This window comes from Sus scrofa, chromosome 17, assembly GCF_054392235.1.
Source record: "Sus scrofa isolate SSC_HxYL_T2T_F1_AM1 chromosome 17, Sscrofa_HxYL_maternal_Yorkshire_Landrace_v2.0, whole genome shotgun sequence".
NCBI lineage: Eukaryota > Metazoa > Chordata > Mammalia > Artiodactyla > Suidae > Sus > Sus scrofa.
The window spans coordinates 55,032,902-55,055,304 of record NC_139399.1 but is presented as its reverse complement, the minus strand read 5'-3'; the positions used below and the strand labels follow the sequence as shown (position 1 = coordinate 55,055,304).

The following is a 22,403-nucleotide window of genomic DNA, read 5'->3' as shown; positions in this document are numbered from 1 at the left end:
CTCATTCAGGCCCACGTTGGAAAGGGGAAACGGACTCAGAGAGGCGAGGTTACCCATCCGAACTAACACCCCAGGAAGGGGCAGGGCCAGGCTGGACTCCCAACCTCGTGTGTCCTGAACCGCTGTTACGCACTGCCCCGTGGGGCCCATGGGGACGGGCTGGGTCACTCACACGAGGGCCTGGGTGGCTGGGCTGTCCACCTGGGGGGAGGCTGGACGGGTGGGCCAGAGGCATAGTATGGCGACTGGGCTGGAGGCTGCATGGGAGGAAAGGACCGAGAGTGAGGGGTGCGGAGGTGCGGCTGGGGAGGTGAGAAACTGCCTCCTCGCAGGCACAGTGCTGCAGGAACCCCCCCACCCCCGCCCCCGCCAGGGGACTGCTTAGTAGAGACCCACGATGCTGGGAAGAAGGCTCTCACTTCCCATCTCAGGAGGTCCCCTAGTCCTGGACCCTTCCGGGCAGGATCTCAGGTTCAATCCTTGCCCCAATGATCAGCACTACCTGCCCAGGAACCTGGATAAAATAGTGACACCTCCCACTGTAACTTGTGCCAGTGTAACTGCTGAAGGGGGAGGAGTGTTCCCAGCCTCAGAGCCACTCGCCTTTCTACTGACATCTTTCTATTTCCTCCAAGTCTCCCAGATTCCTTCCCCAAACCATGCCCCACGGACAGCAACATCCAGGAGAGATGCTGGCAGACATCCCACAAAAATGACCATCTAAGTTGGAGGAATGCTACACACTCTTGCCACGTTGGGAAAGTCACAGCGCACGCTGGCATATTAGGGTAGAAGAAGGTATATAGTAAAGAAATTGAGGGAGTTCCCTGGTGGTCTAATAGTTAGGATTCGATGCTTTCACCACTGCAGCTCAGGTTCAATCCCTGGTCTGAGAACTGAGATCCCACATCGAGCTGCTGCCTGCTATGGGGAAGGGGGAAATCCAGGCTTCTCTGGATGAATACAATATTTCCCAAATGTATTTTTTTCTTTTTTTGTCTTTTTAGGGCCATACCCACAGCATATGGAAGTTTCCAGGCTAGGGGTCAAATTGGAGCTGCAGCTGCTGGGCCGACACCACAGCCATGCAGGATCCAAGCTACATCTGCAATCACAGCTCACTGGATCCTTAACTGGCAATGCTGGATCCTTAACCCCCTAAGTGGGGCCAGGGATCAAACCCGAGTCCTCATGGATACTAGTTGGGTTCATTACCGCTGAGCCACAACAGGAACTCCATTCCCAAATGTATCTGACCACAGATTGGGAAGCACTGTTTGACAGCAAAGTTATTACCCCTTTTAGAGATGGGGTGGGAGACGGGGTTAAGATGGCAGAGTAGAAGGCCTGGAGCTCACCTTCTCTCATGAAAACAACAAAATTACAACCAACTGCTGAACAACCATCAACAAAATAGACTGGAAACTACCAAAAAAGATATCCTAACACCAAATGACAAAGCAGTAGTCACATCCAGATGGTAGGAGGGGCGCCTACATGACATAAGCAATCCCATACCCACCAGGTAGGCAACCCACAGACTGGAAAGACTCACCCCAAGGAGTGACAGGTCAGGGTCCTATGCCTGGGGTCTGGCACTGGAAGGAGGAGCCCCTGGAGCATTTGGCATTGAAGGCCAGCAGGGCTGGTGTGCAGGAGCTGCACAGGACTGGGGGAAATGGAGACTCCACTCTTGAAGAGCACACATAGGCTTTCATGGGCACTGGGTCCCAGGGCAAAGCAGGGACTCCGTAAGAATCTGGGTCAGACCTACCTGGGGATCACAGGGGGCGACTGCGGCTCATTGTGGGGGAAGGACATTGGAGGCAAAGGTCTTGGGAAGAATCATCAGCATGAACTCCCCAGAGGCTGCCATTTTGGAAAAATCTGGCCCCACCCATCAGGACTGAGAAGCCCCAGGGCAAACAAACAAGGTGCGAACACATCCTCACCCATAAGCACAGGCTGCCTAAAGACCTCCTAGGCACACAGTGGCCTCTAATCACACCTGGAGTCAAAGCCCCACCCACTAGAGGGCTAAGAATCAGTCCACCTACCAATGGGCAGGTACCAGTCCCTACCATCAGAAAGCCTGAAGCAAGCCCCTGTACCAACTTCAGCGACAAGGGAGCAGACATCAGAAGCAAGAAAGGCTACAACGCTATTGCCTGCAATGAGACCATATAAAAAATCTACACAAAATGAAAAGGAAGGAGCTCTCCCTGTGGTTCAGCAGGTCAAGAACCTAACTAGTATCCATGAGGATCCCTGGCCTCAGTGGGTTACAGATCTGACGTCACCACAAGCTTCAGTGTAGGTCCCAGGTGTGGCTTGGATCCTGAGTTGCTGTGGTTCCAGAGTAGTCTGGCAGCTATGGCTCCAATTTGACCTCTAACCCAGGTACTTCCATATGCCATGTGTAGCCCTAAAAAGAAAAAGAAAAAGAAAAGCCCTAGAATTGTGACCCATATAAAGGAACAAGAAAAAAACAACAACAACAACAACAAAAAACAGAAAAACAGTTAATCTCCAGTTTGCTATCTGAAGATTAGCAAACTCCACGAAAAAGACCTTAGACTAATGATTGTAAAGATGATTCAAGATCTTGGAAATAAACTGGAGGCAAAGATTGAATAATGACAAGAAACACTGAACAAAAAAATAGAAGATTTAAAGATGAAGCAATCAGAGATGCAAAATACAATAACTGAAATTAAAAAGTCACTAGAAGGAACAACAGAAAACAGGAGGCAGAAGAATGAATAAGTGAGGTGGAAGACAAACTAGTGGAAATCACTGGCAGGGAATGAAAAGAGGAAAAAAAAAGATTGAAAACAAATGGAGTTCCCGTTGTGGCTCAGGGTGTGCATTCAATCCCTGGCCCTGCTCAGTGGGTTAAGGATCCAGCATTGTCGTGAACTGTGGTGTAGGTTGCAGACAAGGCTCGGATTCCACGTTGCTGTGGCTGTGGTGCAGGCTGGCAGCTGTAGCTCGGATTCTCGACTCCTAGCCTGAGAAATACTATATACAACAGGTGCAGCAGTAAAAAGCAAAAAAAAAAAAAAAAAAAAAAAAAAAAATTAAAGAGAGAGAGAGAGAGATGGGGTGAAAACAGGTGCCTGCCGAGTGAGTTTCCAGCAGAAGCAAGTTGAGGATACAGCTCTATCTTCCTGCCCTGTCTGACTGTCGGGGAAAGGACATGGGTGGGCCTTCACCTGGGGCACAGCGGGGAGGAAGTAGCTGGTGGGCTGCTGCAGGGAGCCCAAGAGGGGGCTGCCCAGGGCCCGCATAGTGGAGAGGCGCTGAATGTACTGGTTGGTCAGGATGGCTTTCCGCTCCTCTTTGCGCTGGGCCAGAGCCACATACAGTGGCTTGGTGCCCACGATGCGCCCATTCATCTCTGTCACGGCCTTCGTCGCCTCTTCTGGAGAGGAAAAACACACAAAGCCAAACCCTTTGCTGTGGCCACCCTCTGTCATCACCTAAAAGCAAGACAAGACAAGGGCTGCTGGGGGCGGGGAAGGAAGACGCCGGGGACCATGCTCCCCTCCCTCCCGGGGGGGGCCCAGCCCCACCCTGAGCAGGCCCAGGAGAAACTGCGATGGAGGTGGGTCCTGTCACCCCCACATTTACTGAGGCCCACCGCATGCCAGATGTTTGACACGCCTTCTCACTGGACAGGCACGGCCCTCTGATGGGCGGGCACGGCCACGCCCACTTGACAGGTGCTGGAGCTGAGGCTCAGCGACTTAGCGGGACCAGTCCACGCGCTAATTTACTAGACTGTCCCTCAGAGTTAGTGAGAACAGCTGCTCTGCAGAGCTAATTTTCTCTCTCAAGTTTCTTTCTGAAAAGATGCTCCTAAGCTGTGATGGAAAGCGGGGTTAAGCTGTTAACTGTATCCGCCTTTGCCAGCGGGGCAGTGATGAAGTGGGACCAGAGTTTGGGACCCATTAACATCTAGGGGCAGAGTCCATCAGCCAGATCACAGTCTTAAACCTTTCGGTTGAGGACACTAGGATGAAAACCTGCAATTTCAACTATTCCCTGGATTTTATTAAGCCACCCATACAATTCTATAGTTCATTTGTGCACCATGGACCAAGTGGAATGCTCTTAAGAGCTGTATTTCTTAGAGACTTCAATAAGGAGATTTGTGTGGAATAGGAAAAAATAATTTGAATTTATGCTTTTGGTGCTTTCAAATGTTCATTTCATTAAAATAGAAACAAAAGTCAATACCACGAGAAAAAAAAAAGGGGGGGACTCGTTCAGGGTCATCCAGCCAGTGGATCACACATCAACCATGACTCGAACCCAATCCACAGTTCTGGTAAACCTTCATTGCAAGGTTTACCAGCAAGGCATAAAGCCAAGTTCTTTGAGGAATCTGGGGGAGATATTCTTAGCCATTTTTATTAAAAAATAACCTTTTTCTTTTGATTTTTAGAAAAGTTGCAAAAATAGTATAGAGTCGCTGTATATCTATCACCCAACTTGTCCCAATGTTAACATGGTACATTTATCAAAACTGTAATATCAGCATGGAGACAATACTGCTAATTATCATCTGCAATATTAACTACAACGCTGTTAACGGAACCGCAGACTTCACTCAGATTTCGCTGGCCTTTCTAACATTTTTCTCTTCAAGGATCCAATCCACATTGCATTCACGATTCTTGATTCTTTTTTTAGATTGAGACACTGGCCAACTGAATGAGGATCTGAGCTGAGAAAATTTTAAATCTGCTCTACTGGCGCTCTTGCTCTAACACTGGTGATTTTCAGCTGCACTTGGCTACCCGTACACAGGGGCCTTGACCTGAGCATTCACAGCTCCCCCGGGGACGGATAGAATTCAGGGGAATCTGTGAGCTCAGATGGGGGGAAAACGGCACCTTTATTTTCACATTAGCATATTCTTCTATTTTGAAAACAGGCAATGAAAGCTATAGTAGTATTAGCTATGCTTCTGACTTTGTCAGGAAGAATAAAATATGTCATCACATTAATTATTGCTGACCTCAAAATCTTTTATGCTGCTGCTTCACTAGATCTTATAAATGTGATGCATTAACACAGCAGCACACACTGCTGTCGCCCCAGTATTTTAATAAATATATTTCAATATAATTGTTTTGTGTAGCACTATGAATTTCTTTTTATGCATTTAAAAATATCCTCAGAAGGGGTCAGACAGCCAAATTTTCTTGGTACCAAAAATACTGTCAGAACAAGTTAATAAGAACTTCTGTTAGGTAGTTAAAAAAAGATAAGATTAGTATAACTAACAGTGATGTAGCACTTCCTATGAACTTGATATGTTGTCAGCACTTTATATAGATGATCTCATTTACAATCACAATTTTATAAAATAGAATACATTAATTATATAAATATATATAAACTTAAAAAATAAAATTCCCATTTTATAACAATATAGTCACTCCAATGTGCCTCAGTTGGAAACAATCCAGACTTTTACGACTCCTTTCATTCAGGAGGGCCTCAGGAGGTCAGTGAAACTCCTAAAGTATATGCAATGTGCATGAACAATTAAATCATTATTTTACTACTTATTATGGGCAGGTGCTCCACATACAGGTCTCTGAGTTCTCAAGACACCTCTAGGAGTGGGTAACATTGCTCCCATTTTACAGATGGGTAAGTAGGGTCCAAATGGCAAAATCACTTCCTTCAGCTTTCCTCAGCTTGCTAATGGTAGGATTGGGATTTAGACCTAGTGTTTTTTGTTTGTTTGTTTGCCACACCTAGCACGAGCAAGTTCTTGGGCCAGGGATCAAACCTGCACCATATCTGTAACCAGAGCCACAGCAATGACAACACCAGATCCTTAACCCTCTGTGCCACAAGGGAACTCCAAAGGACGTTCAAAATTGGATTTGACAGATAAAAGAACTTCTAGACCACTTCCTAAAAGCCCAGCCATCACATCACACTCGCAGCTCCCTGGCTCCATGACACACACTGATCTCCTTGGAAAGTTGTTTATTCCCACCTACAGCTCCCTACCTCCTCACAGCCAAGTCGAACTCTGCTGCCACTGCCACTTCTTACAGGAAGCCCTCCTTCCTGTTCCACTGAGCTACCACAGCTCTGCCTCCTCTATTTACCCCACCCCCATCACACCTTAGAGTAGACTTGAATTAGTGATGTGTCCGAATTCCACACGAGACTATAAGCAACCCAAGAGTAAGGACCACGGCTGACTTGTACCTGTGTGCTACCCATAGGGCCTGGCAAACAAGCAGATGCTTGAGTATGACATGAACAAACACTGGGTCATCTTAAAATCATCTGGGGCACTTTTAAAATTCGGATGCTCAGGCCCTACTCTCAGAGACCTACATTGAGTCTGCCTGACCCCAGTGTCTCTTTAAGAGCTCCTGAGGGGATCTTAATAAGAAGCCAGAGCTCAGAACCATCTCATAGATGCTCAGAAGATATCTGCTCAAGGTCACAGAGCCAACATCACATCTCTGGTGCTAGGTGGGCTGGGAACACAGTAGGTGCTCAATAAAAGGAGAAGAATGAATGAAGAATGATGCAGCCTGGAGTTTCTGCTGTGGCACAGTGGGTTAAGAATTCAACCACAGCAGCTCGGGTCACCGCGGAGGCATGGGTTCAATACCTGGCCAGGCGCGCAGTGGGTTAAAGGATCTGGTGTTGCCTCAGCTGGGGTATAGGTCGCAGCTACAGCTCAGATTTGATCCCTGGCCTAGGAACTCCCATATGCCATGGGTGCAGCCATTATAAAAAAAATAAAAAGAATAATGCAGTCCAACCCTCTCATTTTCCAGATGGGGAAACTGAGGCCTGAAAGGAATTATGTCATGGGCCAAGCCCAGACAACAAAAGTCAATGGAAATTTTGTGACATAAGTTTCTGGACTCTGGCATACAGTAGGCACTCAATAAATGCTGAATAAACCTAGATTACAATTAAGTTCAGCTGTGTGGCTGGGACTGTATTTCTACCCTCTTCCCCTCCAGGCCAGACCAGCTTGCAGATGGACAACAAGCTCCAGTGGGGTCAGATACAGCCCCCAAACTCAAGACCGAGCAGCACAGCACCAACTCCCTGGAAGCCACGGGGTGGGGGTAGGGCAGTGAGGGCAGGAAGGGAAGGCTGTGCATCCCCTGTAGGTGCCCCTGGCCCTCACCTTGGCACTGGTGATCATTCCATAGGGAGCAAACTCCTTCCTCAGTTTCTCGTCATCGATGGAGTCATCCAGGTTCTTCACATACAGGTTCACGCCCTAGGAGTTAAGACCCCTAGATGTAGCTGTGAATGCCCCGGGATGGGGGAGGGGTCGATATGGGCCACCTGGGCACGGGAAGCCCCCCCCCACCAAGCCTCTAGTTCCCGGTCTCACGAAGCACCCATGCACCCCACCCATCACTCAGCCAATCACCTGGAAGCTGCAGCCTCTCCCCCGCATCCCTACAAGCAAGTTCCTGGAAGTGGGATTGCTGGAGGAGAGAGGGCCATCCACGCACAGACACTTTCACATGGAAGCAGCTGCCCTCACGAAGGCTGACCCTCACCTGGTAGCGGGTCAGCCGGTCCTGCTTCATCTGCTCGAACCTGCGCTTCAGCTCATTCTGCCGCTCCACCCGCTTCTGGGCCCGGCCCACGTAGAGCAGCCGCCCGCTCACCTCCTTCCCATTCATGTCTGTCACCGCCTGTGCAGAGAAGAGGCAACCAGCGCTTGGTAACCACCCCCAAGAGGCCCTGGCCTCCAGTCCCATCTCCTGGGCCAAGACAGGGAAGGATAACCAGGAGGGCTTTAGTTTTAAAAATATTGGCGTCTTGGAGTTCCTGGGGTGGCACAGTGGCAAAGAATCTGACCAGGAACCATAAGGTTGTGGGTTCGATCCCTGGCCTCGCTCAGTGCGTTAAGGATCTGGCGTTGCCATGAGCTGTGGTGTAGATCACAGATGAGGCTCAGATCTGGCATGGCCTGGCATAGGCTGGCGGCTACAGCTCTGAGTGGACCCCTAGCCTGGGAACCTCCATATGCTGCCGGTGCAGCCCTAGAAAGACCACACACACACACACACAGGGGTCTTAACCTTTGCTGATTTTTCTTTTTTTCAGTTAACTGGCCTAAGGCTGCCAGATCCCACATCACCAGTGGCTTTGACTGCATGAAATTGTACATCTTCTGCAAGACGAGCAATGTCTTTGCAATCCATTTATACTGAATTCAATCTGCACTGACTTACCTGCAAAATTCAGCAAAAAGCAGACCCACATGTATACTGACTCAAAAGATTTGGAATAGACACTGGTGTTAGGGAGGAGAAATGTTTGAAAGGGAACTGACTTTTTAAGTGGTCAGTTCATTAATAAATATTTTCACATAACGAATTGCTTCCTTACCTAGACACGCAAATATATGTAAATATATGCAAAGTGACCTGGGGCTCCAAGAATTGCCTGTTCTATATCAGCTTCACCCATTTACTCAAGGAGTCCTTTTAGAATTAGGGAAACCAAACTCTAGAGAGAGGGCGGGACTTGCCCGAGGACACTCCAAAAGTTACCTTTCAAAGGAGCCCTTTACTTAAGAACAAAACTTGAGAGTCAGAAAAGGTTGGTTCTCATCCCAGTGGATCGCTCTTCCGAGCTGCAGCCTGCTGGAAGCTGAGAGCAACCGTACAGCCCGTATGGGTGGAAGGAGACAGGAGAGGGTATGCAAAAGCAGACAGTGCCCAGCCCGTGGTCAGTGCTGAGTGAGAAGTGGCTGCCATCCCGATGGCCCCAGGATCCAGGTCTCCAGCCAGAATCCACCATGAGCAGAGCTCTTCCGTGATCAATGAAATCTGTAGAAAGTGCTTCATGGTGGGAGGCCAAACAGGACAGTGGTCCTGCTTCGTTACTAACGGTATGACCCTGGGCCATTCCCTTGCTCAGCAAATGCATATCTGGAACCTACCGGCAATGAAATACTGGAGATTTAATGGTGAAACGAGAGCCAGCCCCCACCCTCGGTTCTATCCAGGGAGATCTGTGCTAATGATGGAGACAGACAGGAGGGGCATCTCATCAGGAGCACGTGAAGCCAGGAAGAGGGGGCTTCCTGACGGAGGGAAAGTTAGGAGCCGAGACCCATCAATGACTGCCAGCTACACTGTCCAATATGGCGTCACCAGTCACATGCAGCTACTGAACACCTGAAATAATGGCTAGTCTGAACCAACAGGTGCCAGAGGTACCAGATTTCAAAAAAATTAGCCAAAAATGGGAATGTGAAATCTCAACTTTTATCAACATAAATATCAATCAATTATATCCATATTAAATCACATTGAAGTGATAATTTGAATAAGTTGAATAAAACATATTAAAATTACAGGTTTGTTTTTTTTTTACCCTTTTTAATGTGGCTACTGAACAATTTGAAACTGCACATGCAGCTCATGTTACATTTCTATTGGACACATGGGTCTAAAGAGTAGGGGAAGGGAAGTGTTTGGAGAAGATATTTGCAAAGGCTGACCTCAAGCCCACCATCAAGTCAAGAAAGGGGTAATGGCTGCCCCAAAGGCCCCTATCTGAGCTCCTTTGCATGGGAAAAGATTCTATGAAAAGCCAGCCAGCCTCAGGGTATGGAAGCAACCAGAGGAGGCTGAAGGTGGCTGCCTTCACCACAGACAGGAAGGGCCCTGGCTTGTATGGACCCAAGCTGGGGAGGGACTTTTTCCTCCACAGGCAGCTGGAGCCCTCTGCTCCTGATCCCCCTTCTTCCTAGTCCTGGTGCCGTACCTCCTCCACGAGACAGGGCCATGGGGAGGCTCCTACCTTCTGGGCGTCCTCATGCTTCTCAAAGTTGACAAAGCCAAAGCCTCGGGAGTGGCCGCTGTCATCCCTCATCACCTTGACACTCAGAATCTTCCCTGGGAAGGGCAACTTGGCTCAAAAGGGAGTCGAAGCAGCCCCACGGGGTCCCCCTCCCTTCTCCCAAGTCTCTATTTAGGAAGCCCCAGGGCCGCCCCATTCCCAGCCCAAGCTTGGAGGAGAAGTCATCCCCGACTCCTTTGGGAAACAAGCCCACCAAACTGGGAGAAGAGGTCCTGCAGGCAACGCTCGTCCACGTCCACGTGGAGGTTCTTCACGTAGATGTTGGTGAACTCCAAGGCCCGAGCTCCCAGCTCCGCCTCCCGCTCCCGTCGGGACTTGAAGTGGCCAACGAAGCTGTGGACACATGGACAGGGTGGGCAGCTGCCATCAGCCACCCCCTGCCCAGCCCCAGCCCACCCAGCAACCCTAGGTCAGCTGCCGCCAGCCTTCAGACCTCCGTACCCCTCATCAGGGGACAGGGCAGATGGCATGCATCCAAAGCCTGGCACCTCCAACAGCCAAGATTCTGTATTCCAGAATAAGGTTAAGACGACTTCCCTCTTGGAGTGTCCGCTGTGCTGCAAAGGGATCAGCGGCATCTCCGTAGTACTGGGATGAAGGCTGGATCCCAGGCACAGTGGGTTAGGGATCTGGCGTTGCGGTGCCAATCTGGTCCCCGACCAGGCACTCCATATGCCTCAGGGTGCCCCCCGCCCCCCCAAAAAAGATGACTTCACTCTTGTGGCAAATGCACAGGGATCTCCTCCTGCATGCCAGGAGATAAGGGTCCGAACTATGGAGTCACGGAGACAAGGGCTTGAATCCCTGCTCTACAGGTGCCAAGCTGTGTGACCCTGAGCAAGTTACTCAATGGCTCTGAGCCTCAGGGTTCATTCCTGTAAACTAGGGATCAAACTAGGGGAGTTCCTGTCGTGGCTCAGTGGTTAATGAATCCGACTAGGAACCATGAGGTTGCGGGTTCGATCCCTGGCCCTGCTCTGTGGGTTGAGCATACGGCGTTGCTGTGAGCTGGAATCCCGCGTTGCTGTGGCTGTGGTATAGGCCGGCAGCTACAGCTCCAATTGGACCCCTACCCTGGGAACCTCCATATGCCGTGGGAAGCGGCCCTAGAAAAGACCAAAATAAATAAATAAATAAAGGGATTCACAGGGATTTGCTCATTCATTTAACATGTGCTGGGTGCACTGGGGAAGTGGTTATAAGAGAACTAGATGCGGTTTATGCCAGTGTTGCTAAGACCAGGGGGCTGAAATCATTTAATTACAATGCTAATTTTTAAAATTAGAATTTCCTAGTTCAGGAGTTCCCGTCGTGGCGCAGTGGTTAACGAATCCGACTAGGAACCATGAGGTTGCGGGTTCAGTCCCTGCCCTTGCTCAGTGGGTTAACGATCCGGCGTTGCTGTGAGCTGTGGTGTAGGTTGCAGACGCGGCTCGGATCCTGCGTTGCTGTGGCTCTGGCGTAGGCCGGTGGCTACAGCTCTGATTTGACCCCTAGCCTGGGAACCTCCATATGCAGCGGGTGCAGCCCAAAGAAATAGCAAAAAGACCAAAAAAAAAAAAAAAAAATTCCTAGTTCACATAAACACATCTAGGAAAGTATCCTAGATTATGAAAAACAAATCAAGCAAAACAAAATTTGATGGTATCTATAAGACATTAGGTAAAATGAGTTATAGCTGGCCCCCAAATTGGAGGAAACTGAATGACAAGGGAAAAGAGGCAAAATAAAGCCAACAAAGAGAGAAACACGCTTCTGGAGAATCAGGAAAAGCCTTCCAAAGTTAAGGTTTGCTGACAGGTGACTCCCCCGAGAAACTCTGGACAAAATGACTCTGGCTGCGTCTCCTATCTCAAAGCCTCCTCCACTGCTCAGCCTTGGGCCCCTCAGATGGGCAGCATCAGAACTGGGGGAGGGAGCCGCTCAGCATCTGTGTCTCAATTGTCCCATCTGTGAAGTGGGGATGATGCTAAGCTTAAAGGCATGAAGATGGCAGGCTAAGTATATGCCAACTTTCCTTTTGGTCCCCAAATCCAGGAAACAAAAGTCCAGTGAAATTCACAGCCATGGGAGTTCCTGCTGTGGTATAGTGAGTTAAGAAACTGACTGTGGCCGCTTCGGTCATGCTGGAGGTGTGAGTTTGATCCCCAGCCCAGCGCAGTGGGTTAAAGGATCCTGTGTTGCCACAGTGGCAGCTCAGATTCAATCCCTGGCCCAAGAACCTCCATATGCCGTGGGTGCAGAAATAAATCAGTAAGTAAATAAATAAATAAGTTGATAAATAAATCAATAAAATTCACAGCCATGCTGAGAAGGCTGGAAAACAAGTCAAAAACCACCCAGTTCATTATGATTGGCCATTAGCTGCTCCTGTTAGAATTTCTAAAGCATCCACATCATTTGTTACTCAGAATCTAACACAGCAGCACCACTTTTTTTACTTGGGAGAAAAGGAGTCCCTGACACTGAGTCAGCCGAGGTCACAGTGCCAAGAAGAAAGGCAGAGGCTGCTCAGTCCCGGGGTGGGGTACCCATGATTCTGCCCCTTCAGCCTTGGTCCCGCCCCCACATCGCACCACTCACACTTTGCGGTCATTCAGCAGCATCCCGTTCATGGTGCGGATGGCGTTCTGTGCAGCTTCGTGGGTCTCAAAATGGACAAAGCCGAAGCCTCGAGAGCCATGATCGTCGCACACCACCTGGGCCACAGGGAAACAGGACATGGAGAGCATCCAACGGAGGGGTCGGTAGAAAAGAATGGCAATGGTGATAATGACTAATATCTGAGAGCTTACTCTGTGCCTGTGAAGACATTCCCACACCACACAACAGCCCTATTTTAGAGCCGGGGAATGAAAGCTCAGAGAGGTCAAGCTACTTGCTTAAGATCACACAGTAAGAAGGGACAGAGTCCAGAAATTGAACATAGGTCTCACATATACCACAGACCAGCTTTCAATGATCCTCCTAAGGTGATGGATAAAGGATTAAATTCAAACCACCTCCCCTCCTTCCTGAATCTTTGTTTCTAACAGCAAATTAGACACAACTCCAGGATTGTCAGGAGGAGACTGGTTAAGTAAATTACAAAGATGTGCATAATCTACTCAAAGAGGACGTGATCAAGTTCACAGCTGGTAGAATTACCCACATGGTATGTTGTGTTTTGTTTAAGTTTATGGCCGCACTCACTGCATAGGGAAGTTCCTGAGCCAGGGACTGAATCTGAGCTACAGCTGTGATCTATGCTGCAGATGCAAACGGTGGATTCTTTAACCCCCTGGACCAGGCTGGGGACTGAACCTGAACCTCAACCTCCACTGCAGTGGGTTAAGAATCTACTGCAGTCAGATTCTTAACCCACTACACCACAGCAAGGTATATTGTCAAGTGAAAAATAAAATAAAATCAAGCTCATGTGCTTTAAAGTGGGCATCTACACTTTTGAGAATTTTTCGACATTTTTGGTAACATTTAATTATATTTCCACTAACAGTAATACATATTCAGTAGAAAATTTTTGGAAAGAGAGAGACAGCCAGAGAGACAGAGAGAGAGAGAGATTGAGAAAGTAAGGAAGGGAGAGGGGAAAGAAAGAAGGAAAGTACCGAGAGAGAAAGTGTGGGATGATTACTTAATTTAAAAAAAATTTTTAATACAGTATTTAAAGATTACTTTCCATTTACAGTGATTACGAAATATTGGCTCTATTCCCCGTGTTGTACAACAGATCCTTGAACCCATCTTACACCCAATAGTTTGTGCCTCCCACTCCCCCACCCTATACTGCCCCCTCCCCTTCACCCCCTCCCCACTGGTAACCACTAGTTTGTTCTGAGTCTGCTTCTTTTTTGTTATATTCACTGGTCTGTTATATTTTTTAGATTCCCCATATAAGTGATATCACATAGTATTTGCCTTTAGTCTCATTTATTTCACTTAACATAATGCCCTCCAAGTTAACCTATGCTGCTGCAAATGGCAAAATTTTGTTCTTTTTAATGGCTGAGTAGTATTCCATTGTGTATACACACACACATACACATATATTGCATCTTCTTTATCCATTTATCTGTTGATGGACACTTAGGTTGCTTCCATATACCTTGGCAGAGAAATTTTTAAATGCACACACAGGAAAAAAAAAACCTGTTAATTATTTACTTATTTATTTTCATTTATTATTATTTTTTTAGGGCTGCACCTGTAGCATATGGAAGTTCCCAGGCTAGGGGTAGAATCTAAGCTGCATCTACAACCTACACCATAGCTCATGGCAACACCAGATCCTTAACCTACTGAGTGAGGCCAGGGATCAAACCTACACCCTCATGGATACTAGTCAGGTTCTTAAACTGCTGAGCCACAACAGGAACTCTCCAAACTGTTAATTATTATCTCCAGGATGGAAACTTTTTTACTTTATCCCTTTCCACACTGTTTAAATTTTACCAATTATTATTTCAACAGCAAACTTGTTTCAATTTTTTTTTTTTTTTGGCTTTTTAGGGCCACGCCTGTGGCATATGGAGGTTCCCAGGCTAGGGGGTCCAATCGGAGCTACAGCTGCTGGCCTACACCACAGCTGCAGCAACAGCAACATCAGATCCGAGCCGCATCTTCGACCTACACCACAGCTCATGGCAACGTGGAATCCTTAACCCACTGAGCAAGGCCAGGGATTGAACCTACAACCTTATGGCTCCCAGTCAGATTCATTTCTGCTGCACCACAACGGGAACTCCTTGTTTCAAATTTTGACACAAACATCCTATCCCCAGTCTGCAAGGCTCCCGAGTCAAGTTATTAGGACAAACATTAAGAACAGGAAAGATCTTCGGTTCAGAGTTCTCGTCTCTCTGGCTAGACTTGCATTAAGACCCCTAATGCCTCTCGACCCTTCAGCCACTGCCCCAGCTCAGCTAAGTGGTATTTTCTGCCTCGACCCCCACCCCAATCTCCCAGCCCCACTACCAGGCTGACCTCTGGGATGCTTTTTCTAAAACGTGCCTGTGACCACATCCCTCGGGGAAATAGCCTCCAGTGGCTCCTGCTGTCCACACAACGACACCACCTTGCTCTCCAACTAGCCCTGCATTGAGTCTTGCTTCCAGATCCACACCCAACAGGCCCCCCTCCAGCCCTGAGCAGCGTCCTCGACTTTCAACTCAGGCCCAGCTCTTCCACTGACCTGGTCCCACTCTGGGCCAGGCACCTGCTCAGGGCATCACATACTGTCATACTTGTCATAAGAACCCTTCCAGCCAATTATTAAGCTCTGAGCTCCAGCTGCCTGACTAGAGAAAATGGGAATAAATGACTTGTCCAAGGTCAGCCAGCCAGCAAAAATAACAATTTGATTTTGTTTTGACCATTTCCATGGCAGATGGAAGCTCCTGAGCCAGGGATCGAACCTGAGGTGTTGCAGTAACAACACTGGATTCTTAGCCAACTGTGCCCACAGGGGAGCACCACCATTTGATTCTTGTAGTTACTCCTCAGATGCTTAACCAGGCACCCGCTACTCTTTCAAGGGCTACCCATGTTGTGACACTGTCCAAATTAAGAGACATTTACAACCATCTATGAGGCAGGTTCTACCACCGCCTCAGAGGAAACTGGGGTGGGAAGAGGTTAACCAACCAGCCCAAGGCCACAGTGCCAGGGAGTGAATGCGAGAGTCAGAATTTTTTTTTTTTTTGGTCTTTTTTCCATTTTCTAGGGCTGCTCCCGTGGCATATGGAGGTTCCCAGGCTAGGGGGTCCAATCAGAGCTACAGCTGCTGGCCTACGCCACAGCTACAGCAACACGGGGGCGTCTGCAACCTACATCACAGCTCACGGCAACGCCAGATCCTTAACCCACTGAGCAAGGCTAGGGATCGAACCCGCAACCTCATGGTTCCTAGTCAGATTCGTTAACCACTGAGCCATGACGGGAACTCCAAGAGTCAGAATTTGAACTCGGGACACTTGGCCCCAAAGTCCAAGGTCAGGGCCACTATGTCATGTCGCCCCTCTGCTTGGTAGACTAGGCTTTGCACTTGCGTGGCCTGACTGCAGGCCGGTGGAGTTCCGCCTGCTCAGCAACCTCTCCTCTGCCACAGGGCAAGCGCCTTCCAGGGCCCTGGATGTCATGGGTCTTGTGCACTTCCCTCAGAGCCCAATTTCCAGCTGTTCCTAAAAATCTCACCATCGCCAAAGACCCTGAGAGCACTTAGTCGCACTCCCAGAAGAGGGCGCCATCACTCCCATCCTCTCCCCCTTGCCCCGCCACCTTCCAGAAGGGGAGACACGCCAGAGAAGCTGACCAACCATCCCCATAAAACCTAAAGGCAAACACACGGGGGTACGGACCACACTGAGTGCCTTGTATCCAACCAGGCCCACGACAGGGCTTCTTCAGGCCTGCAAAGACCTGGCCGAGTCACACACAGCTTTCTGTCCAAAGCTTTTCTGTCCAAGCCTCAGTGGCCCAGAGCGAGTCTCAAGGCCCAGATAATGGGGACAGACATACTCTTTCCTGTTAGGTTAGCTTCAACTAAGCCTGCAAAGCCATTAGTTCAGATCCTGGCCCAGCCACTCACCTCCCACCCCAACATACCAACTGTGAACAAGTGACCCTCGACTCTGAGCCTCTCTGCCTCAAAGGTAACTCGGGGATCCTCCAACTTATACCTTAAGATGCTGCTGTGGGAAATTCAATGAGCATGTGTATGCGGAAAATCCAGCACATAGAAAGTACTGGATGACCTGCTGTTATTGTTATTTTTTTGGCCACGCCTGTGGAAGTTCCCAGGCCAGGGATTAAACCCATGCCACAGCAGCAGCAATTTGAGTCACAGCAGTGACAATGCCAGATCCTTAACATGCTGAGCCACCAGGGAACTCCAATCTGCTGGGTTTTATTTTATTTTATTTTATTTATTTATTTATTTATTTATTCCCACTGTACAGCAAGGGGGTCAGGTTATCCTTACATGTATACATTGCAATTACAGTTTTTCCCCCACCCTTTCTTCTGTTGCAACATGAGTATCTAGACATAGTTCTCAATGAAATCTGCTGTTTTAATTGTAAGAACTTAGCACACAGTTAAGACTCTTTCTCTCTTTCTCCCTCTCCCCCACTGATGCTCAAAGGCAGGAACCAGCCCTTTCTGTCCGTCATGGGGAGTCCTTAGCAGCTACTGCGCATCCTCCAGTCTGTCTGCTCCTCATTAACAGGGAGGTGGTGACACCTCGCTTGAGATCTTTAAGACTGCGCCTGCCACCCAGGAGGAGTCCAGGGAGAGTTCTAACACAGAGGGTGCTGTCATTCCCCACTGTCTCCCCATCTCCCTGCTGCCTCCCCAGAAAGCTCAACATACCAAAGGCTGCAGGGTAACTGACCAGCCATCCTCATAAAATCTTGGGAGCAGGAGTTCCCACTGTGGCACAGGAGGTTAAGGAGGTGGCATTGCTGTGGCTTTGGTGTAGGTCACAGCTGCGGTTCAGATTCAATCCCTGGCCCGGGGAATTTCCATATGCTGTGGGTGTAGCCAAAAAAAAAAAAAAGGGAGCAAAACACCCAGGGTTAAGCCATCTGTCAGAACAGACTGACCTTCTGCATGGCCCTGACCCTCAACTACAAAGTCAGAGAAATGAACACAGCCTTTCCCAAATGAGAACAGCCATTAGCTTAACAAATATTTATTGAGCACCTACTATGTCTTCACATCTTCTTTAGGGACTGGGATAGAGTGGTGAATAAGAACAAGATGCCTCTTTTTTCTTCTTCTTCTTTTTTTTTTTTTTTTTTTTTGGCTTTTTAGGGCTGCACCCGTGGCATATGCAGGTTCCCAGGCTAGGGGTCAAATCAGAGCTGTAGCCCCTGGCCTACGCCACAGCCACAGCAATGCAGGATCCAAGCCATGTCTGCAACCTGCACCACAGCTCACAATACCACCAGAACCTTAATCCACTGAGCAAGGCTAGGGATCAAACCCACGTCCTCGTGGATACTGGTTGGGTTCGTTGACCACTGAGCTACCACAGGAACTCCAAGATCCCTAGTCTTAGGGAACATCCATTCTAAGAGAACTGTTACAAACAAAATGTGGTCCATTGCTATCATTGCCCTGATTGATGGCCACCCTGTATGCGCTTGCCTTGTCCTATAACTTTTACTGCCCTCTCACGCACATTTAGGCTGTTCTCATGACTTGCTTTGGCCAGTAGAATGCACTGGAAGTGACGGTGTGCCAGTTCTGAGCGTAGGTCTCTAGAGGCCTAGCAAGCTTCCACTCTCCATCTCTTGGGACCCTGCCATTGCTAGAAGAACAGCCTGGGTGAGCCTGCTCAATGATGAGAAACCACAGCAAGGAAAGCTGAGACATTCCAGCCGATGGCCACCCACTCCCTAGAAGCCAAGCCATCCAGCTCACAGCTGGCATATAAAGGAGGCCAGCTAAGAAAAAGCACAGCCCAGTTGAACTCAGCCCCAACTGCCAATGGCAAATCGTGAGCAAAATAAATGGTTATTGTTGACAGTTACTAAGCTATGAGGTGGTTACCTAGCAAGAGCTAGTTGATACACAGGTGACCACTGACAGTTCTATGAAAATAATACTGAGAAAAACTACCATTCGCCTGCTGGCTAAACCTGGAGCTTTACTGACAAGACCTTGGAAAGTGAGGGGCTGCGTGGTATCCCCTCTACCACCACACAGGCGTCTAATGTAAACAAAAGGCACACCCACCTTGCAAGAGAGGATGTTCCCGAAGGTGGAGAAGGTGTCGTACAAGGCCTTGTTGTCAATGGAGTCCTCTAGGTTCTTGATGAAGACGTTGCCCACACCAGACTTGCGAAGTCCTGGGTCTCGCTGGGACCACATGATTCGGATGGGCTGGCCTTTGATCACCTCGAAGTTCATTGTGTCCAGTGCCCGTTCCGCTGCACAGGAGAAGAGAAAGGACCAAATTTAAAGGTGTTTTCTTTCCGACTTCCGAAGAGCTTAATCGGGAATTGAATCAAGAAAAAAAAAAAAAGAAAAAGAAAAAAGAAAAGAAAAGAGCAGACAGACAGACAAAAAGAAAAAGAAAAGCCACTGTCTGGGTCTCACCTGAGCTAAGAACTTGAAGGCTCAGGAGGGATAAACAGAAAGAAACCAGGTGTTTGGCACTCCTCCCACCTTCTCATTCGACTCTTCACCATGGTGATGTGAGCATGAAAACCTATGCCCATTTTACGAAGGGCAAGTTGAGGCTCAGAAAGAGGAAAGATCTAAAGGGTTTCTGTGACAAGGGCGGCAGCAGTTTGAGGAAACAGAAGCTCATTGGTGCTGAACAGCAGAGTTGAGATTTGATCCCGAGGAGTATAATCTCAATTTTTTTTTTTTTTTTTTTTTTGGCCACAGCATGCAGCAGATCTCAGTCCCCAGACCCAGGATTGAACCTGAGCTGCAGTGGTGAAAGTGTTGAATCCTAACCCCTAGGCCACCAGGGAACTCTCTAAGGTGAATGACTTTTGGAGACGTGAACATCGCTTCTCTGAGCCCATTTCTACACCTGTAAAGAGATGATGATAATATTACCCACCTTTGTACATATAACAAAGGGAGGGAATAGCATCTGTATCCAGGTGGTCAGGTTGAACATTAAACCAGGTTTGCAAGGCGTCTTGTCCTTTGTGCCTGGCGCAAAATAGGTGTCTGGCAAATGGTAGTGTATCTAAAAACTGCAGCCTCTGCCCATCCTCCTGCCACTGCTACAGCCTGTCCTCGCCGGCCACCCCCACCCCCCCGCCCCAGGTGGTACACTGTCTGGTTTCAGAGGCGTGTTGGCAAACTGTGGAATACTCAGTGGACAAGTTTCTGCAAGTCTGGGTGTTCCATCTAGCCCTGCCATCAACACCCAGGAGCAAAACCCTTCTCCTGTCTGGAACTCAGTTTCCCCATCTACAAAGTCTGGCAAAAAAAGGTCAGGTGGTACAGGCTGGGAGGAAGGTGGGAAGAGGCAGTGGGGCAGGTAAAGCAGAGCAGAGCAGAGGGCTCCCTGGAACCCAGCTCAGCCACCTGCTGGGAAACCCACAGAACCACCCCAGCAAACTCCCAGCTCAGGGAACCTCCTCCCCCTCCCAGAAGACTCAGAGTCAAGGTGCCCTTTTTTGGACTTGGCTGGGGCAAGGCCTTTTAAGCTTAGTTTCTGGAATCTTACAGCTGAACGTGATAGTTACTCTATTTCTTAGGTTAGCACTTACTGAACGCTCACAATGCACCACATGAGGTAGTGCTGGAGATACTGCCTAGACACAGTCCTCCTGTTTTCCATGTCCCGGGGGAAGAAGTCAGCCGCATTTTTGCAGGTAAAGGCTGCCAAGGGTGAAATCTTGCTCAAGCTCGCGCCCTAGCGGCAGAGCTCGAGCGAAACCCGCCGCGCAAGCTCTCCACTCTCAACAGAAGTGAGGACAGACGGCTGGCGGCTTCCACCAGTCCTATCAGCTCTGAAGAACCGGCTGTGCAGCCTGGAGCGGAGGCAGCTCCTCGTGGTTCCGGAAAATAGGGGCGGCTGGGGCCGACCTCGGGTCACGCTGCCGGGAAAGCTCTTCTGGCTTCCCCAGTCATCACCTGGGTCTCCTCCGGCACCTTCCTCACCAGGTGCTTTGAATTGCCCATCCTCCCGACCCCTCTATAAGGCAGCTACCACCCCCCTTTTGCAGACAGCCCCCCTCCCCAAGCTCAGAATGGTTTATTTGCTCAAAGCCGCACAGCTGCCGGCTTTCTCATCCCAGGTCTGGCTGACCCCAAAGCCCTTGGCCGTTTTCCCTGAGCCGTAACACCTCTCCTCCGTAAAAACGGAGCACCAGCAAAACACACAGTAGGCGCACACTAATTGCCAGTTCTCGTATCAGGGCCCCTTCTAACCACCTGTATCTCTCGACCCCAGGCTGCAAAACGGAAGATGCAAGAGCAGCCAGAGATGAAAGGGCACGGGGGGCCGGGATGCTGTCTAGCTGTCTGTCGGTCGGTGGGTCTGTCCGTCTCCCCACCCCCCCACCCCCGCTCACCGTCGGCGGGCTGCTGGAAGTTGATGTAGGCATAGCCCAGCGAGCGGCGGGTGGCCACGTCGCGGCACACGCGGATGGACAGGATGGGGCCGGCGGGCGAGAACTTCTCATAGAGCATGGCCTCCGTCACGTCGGGGTGCAGGTCGCCCACGTAGAGCGAGGCGAGCGGGTAGCCCGGGCCGCTGGCGTTCATGGTGGGCGCGGCCCCGCGCTCGGCGCCCGCGTGCGCTCACCCCGGCGGGAGCCTCGGCAGCGGGGACGCGCGGGGCGGCAGGGCTCTTCCCACCCGCGTCGGCCCCCGGCTTTTAGGCCCCCGCCGCCCGGCGCACCAATCGCGGACGCGCGCGGCCCCGCCGCACACCTGCGACCCCTCAGCCTTCGAGAAGCCCCAGGTGGGGGCATCTCTGCCTCCGTGACGAGAGGCGAGGACAGCCCTCACCTGGCCCCGGGTAGAGTTGCGGGGAAGCCGGGGGAGCTCCGAGCCTGCGCCAGCAGCGCGGAGAGGGCGGGGACCGGGCGGCAGGAGCCCTGGGTTCTAATCCCCAAGATGCCTTTGTCCTGAACCTTCTCTGTGAAACTGGGAGGATTCCCTCTACACGAGGGACTGTGTGCCCCGCGCATGTTTCACACAGTAACGGGCGAATTCCGAGCGGGACGCCCGACTTCAAGGCTTGTGTTCCTACTGCCTACCCTCCCGAAAGGAGGCTTTCTCGTCCGGACAGCACGGATCCAGTCCCAGCCTTCAGGACCTGGCTGGGTGACTTGGGACTGAAGGCTCCATGTGAGCATTTCCAACTAAAACCTTCCTTGACCCCAGCAAGGCCATTGGGAGAGGCTCTGCGCACGAATCCATCCCACCCGCAGGCCACCAGGAAGGTTCACCGCGATTCTTGGAACCCAACAGGACAAGGTCAGAGTGCTGGCCCCCCAAAAAGCACCAAGTGTCAGAGTTTGCAGCCCCAACCTGTGATGTAGGGCCAGTTTTGAAAACTGACATTTCACCTGGCTTCTCATTTCCTGCTTCAATAAAACAGATTCCCAGAGACCTTTGGTTGGGTGTGACAGATGGAACAAGCAGCCTGGGAACCAAGGGCAGGAGCTCGTCTGGTTGCCCAGCTTACACTAGCAAGAAAGCATCAACCAGTTCTAATCCTGGGCTTAAAAAAAAAAAAAAAAACTATCTTGATTTTTTTTTTTTTTTAATGGATGCTTTTAGACTGGGGCGTGGGGGACAAGCCCCAGGAAGAAAGTCAGTGCTGCAGGCTACCTTAAACAGTGCTAGGAGGGAGGACGGAGATGGGCCTAACCTTGGAGTCGACCAAGACTTATGCAACCATTTCTCCCTGGCTTGGTTACATCTCAGGATTTAAAAAGGAGTGGGGGCGTCATCTATGAATAGGATGCAAAACCACAGTCCACACCCAATCTCAGAAGCCACAAAAGTGGACCCAACACCTGGATGGATTG

General features: G+C 49.8%; 1 protein-coding gene across 2 annotated transcripts in view; it reads right to left on the bottom strand.

The window, feature by feature from the left end:
* PABPC1L (poly(A) binding protein cytoplasmic 1 like) overlaps nt 1-21,242 on the bottom strand; it is a 29,951-nt gene extending 8,709 nt beyond the window's left edge. Inside the window, exons 1-9 of one of the 2 annotated variants that reach the window (XR_014832414.1) lie at nt 20,937-21,227; nt 18,631-18,824; nt 12,475-12,590; nt 10,085-10,224; nt 9,832-9,926; nt 7,572-7,709; nt 7,187-7,282; nt 3,216-3,424; nt 173-257 (exon numbers count right to left, since the gene is read on the bottom strand). Coding sequence is in view for 1 of the 2 variants with exons in the window: in XM_005672962.4 (XP_005673019.1) it covers nt 173-257; nt 3,216-3,482; nt 7,187-7,282; nt 7,572-7,709; nt 9,832-9,926; nt 10,085-10,224; nt 12,475-12,590; nt 18,631-18,824; nt 20,937-21,129 (1,324 nt within the window). In the remaining variant the exon portion in view is untranslated. Of the gene's footprint in view, nt 1-172; nt 258-3,215; nt 3,483-7,186; nt 7,283-7,571; nt 7,710-9,831; nt 9,927-10,084; nt 10,225-12,474; nt 12,591-18,630; nt 18,825-20,936 lie in introns of both variants that reach the window. The other variant, XM_005672962.4, reaches the window with a different exon arrangement.
* Nucleotides 21,243-22,403: the final 1,161 nt, after the last annotated feature.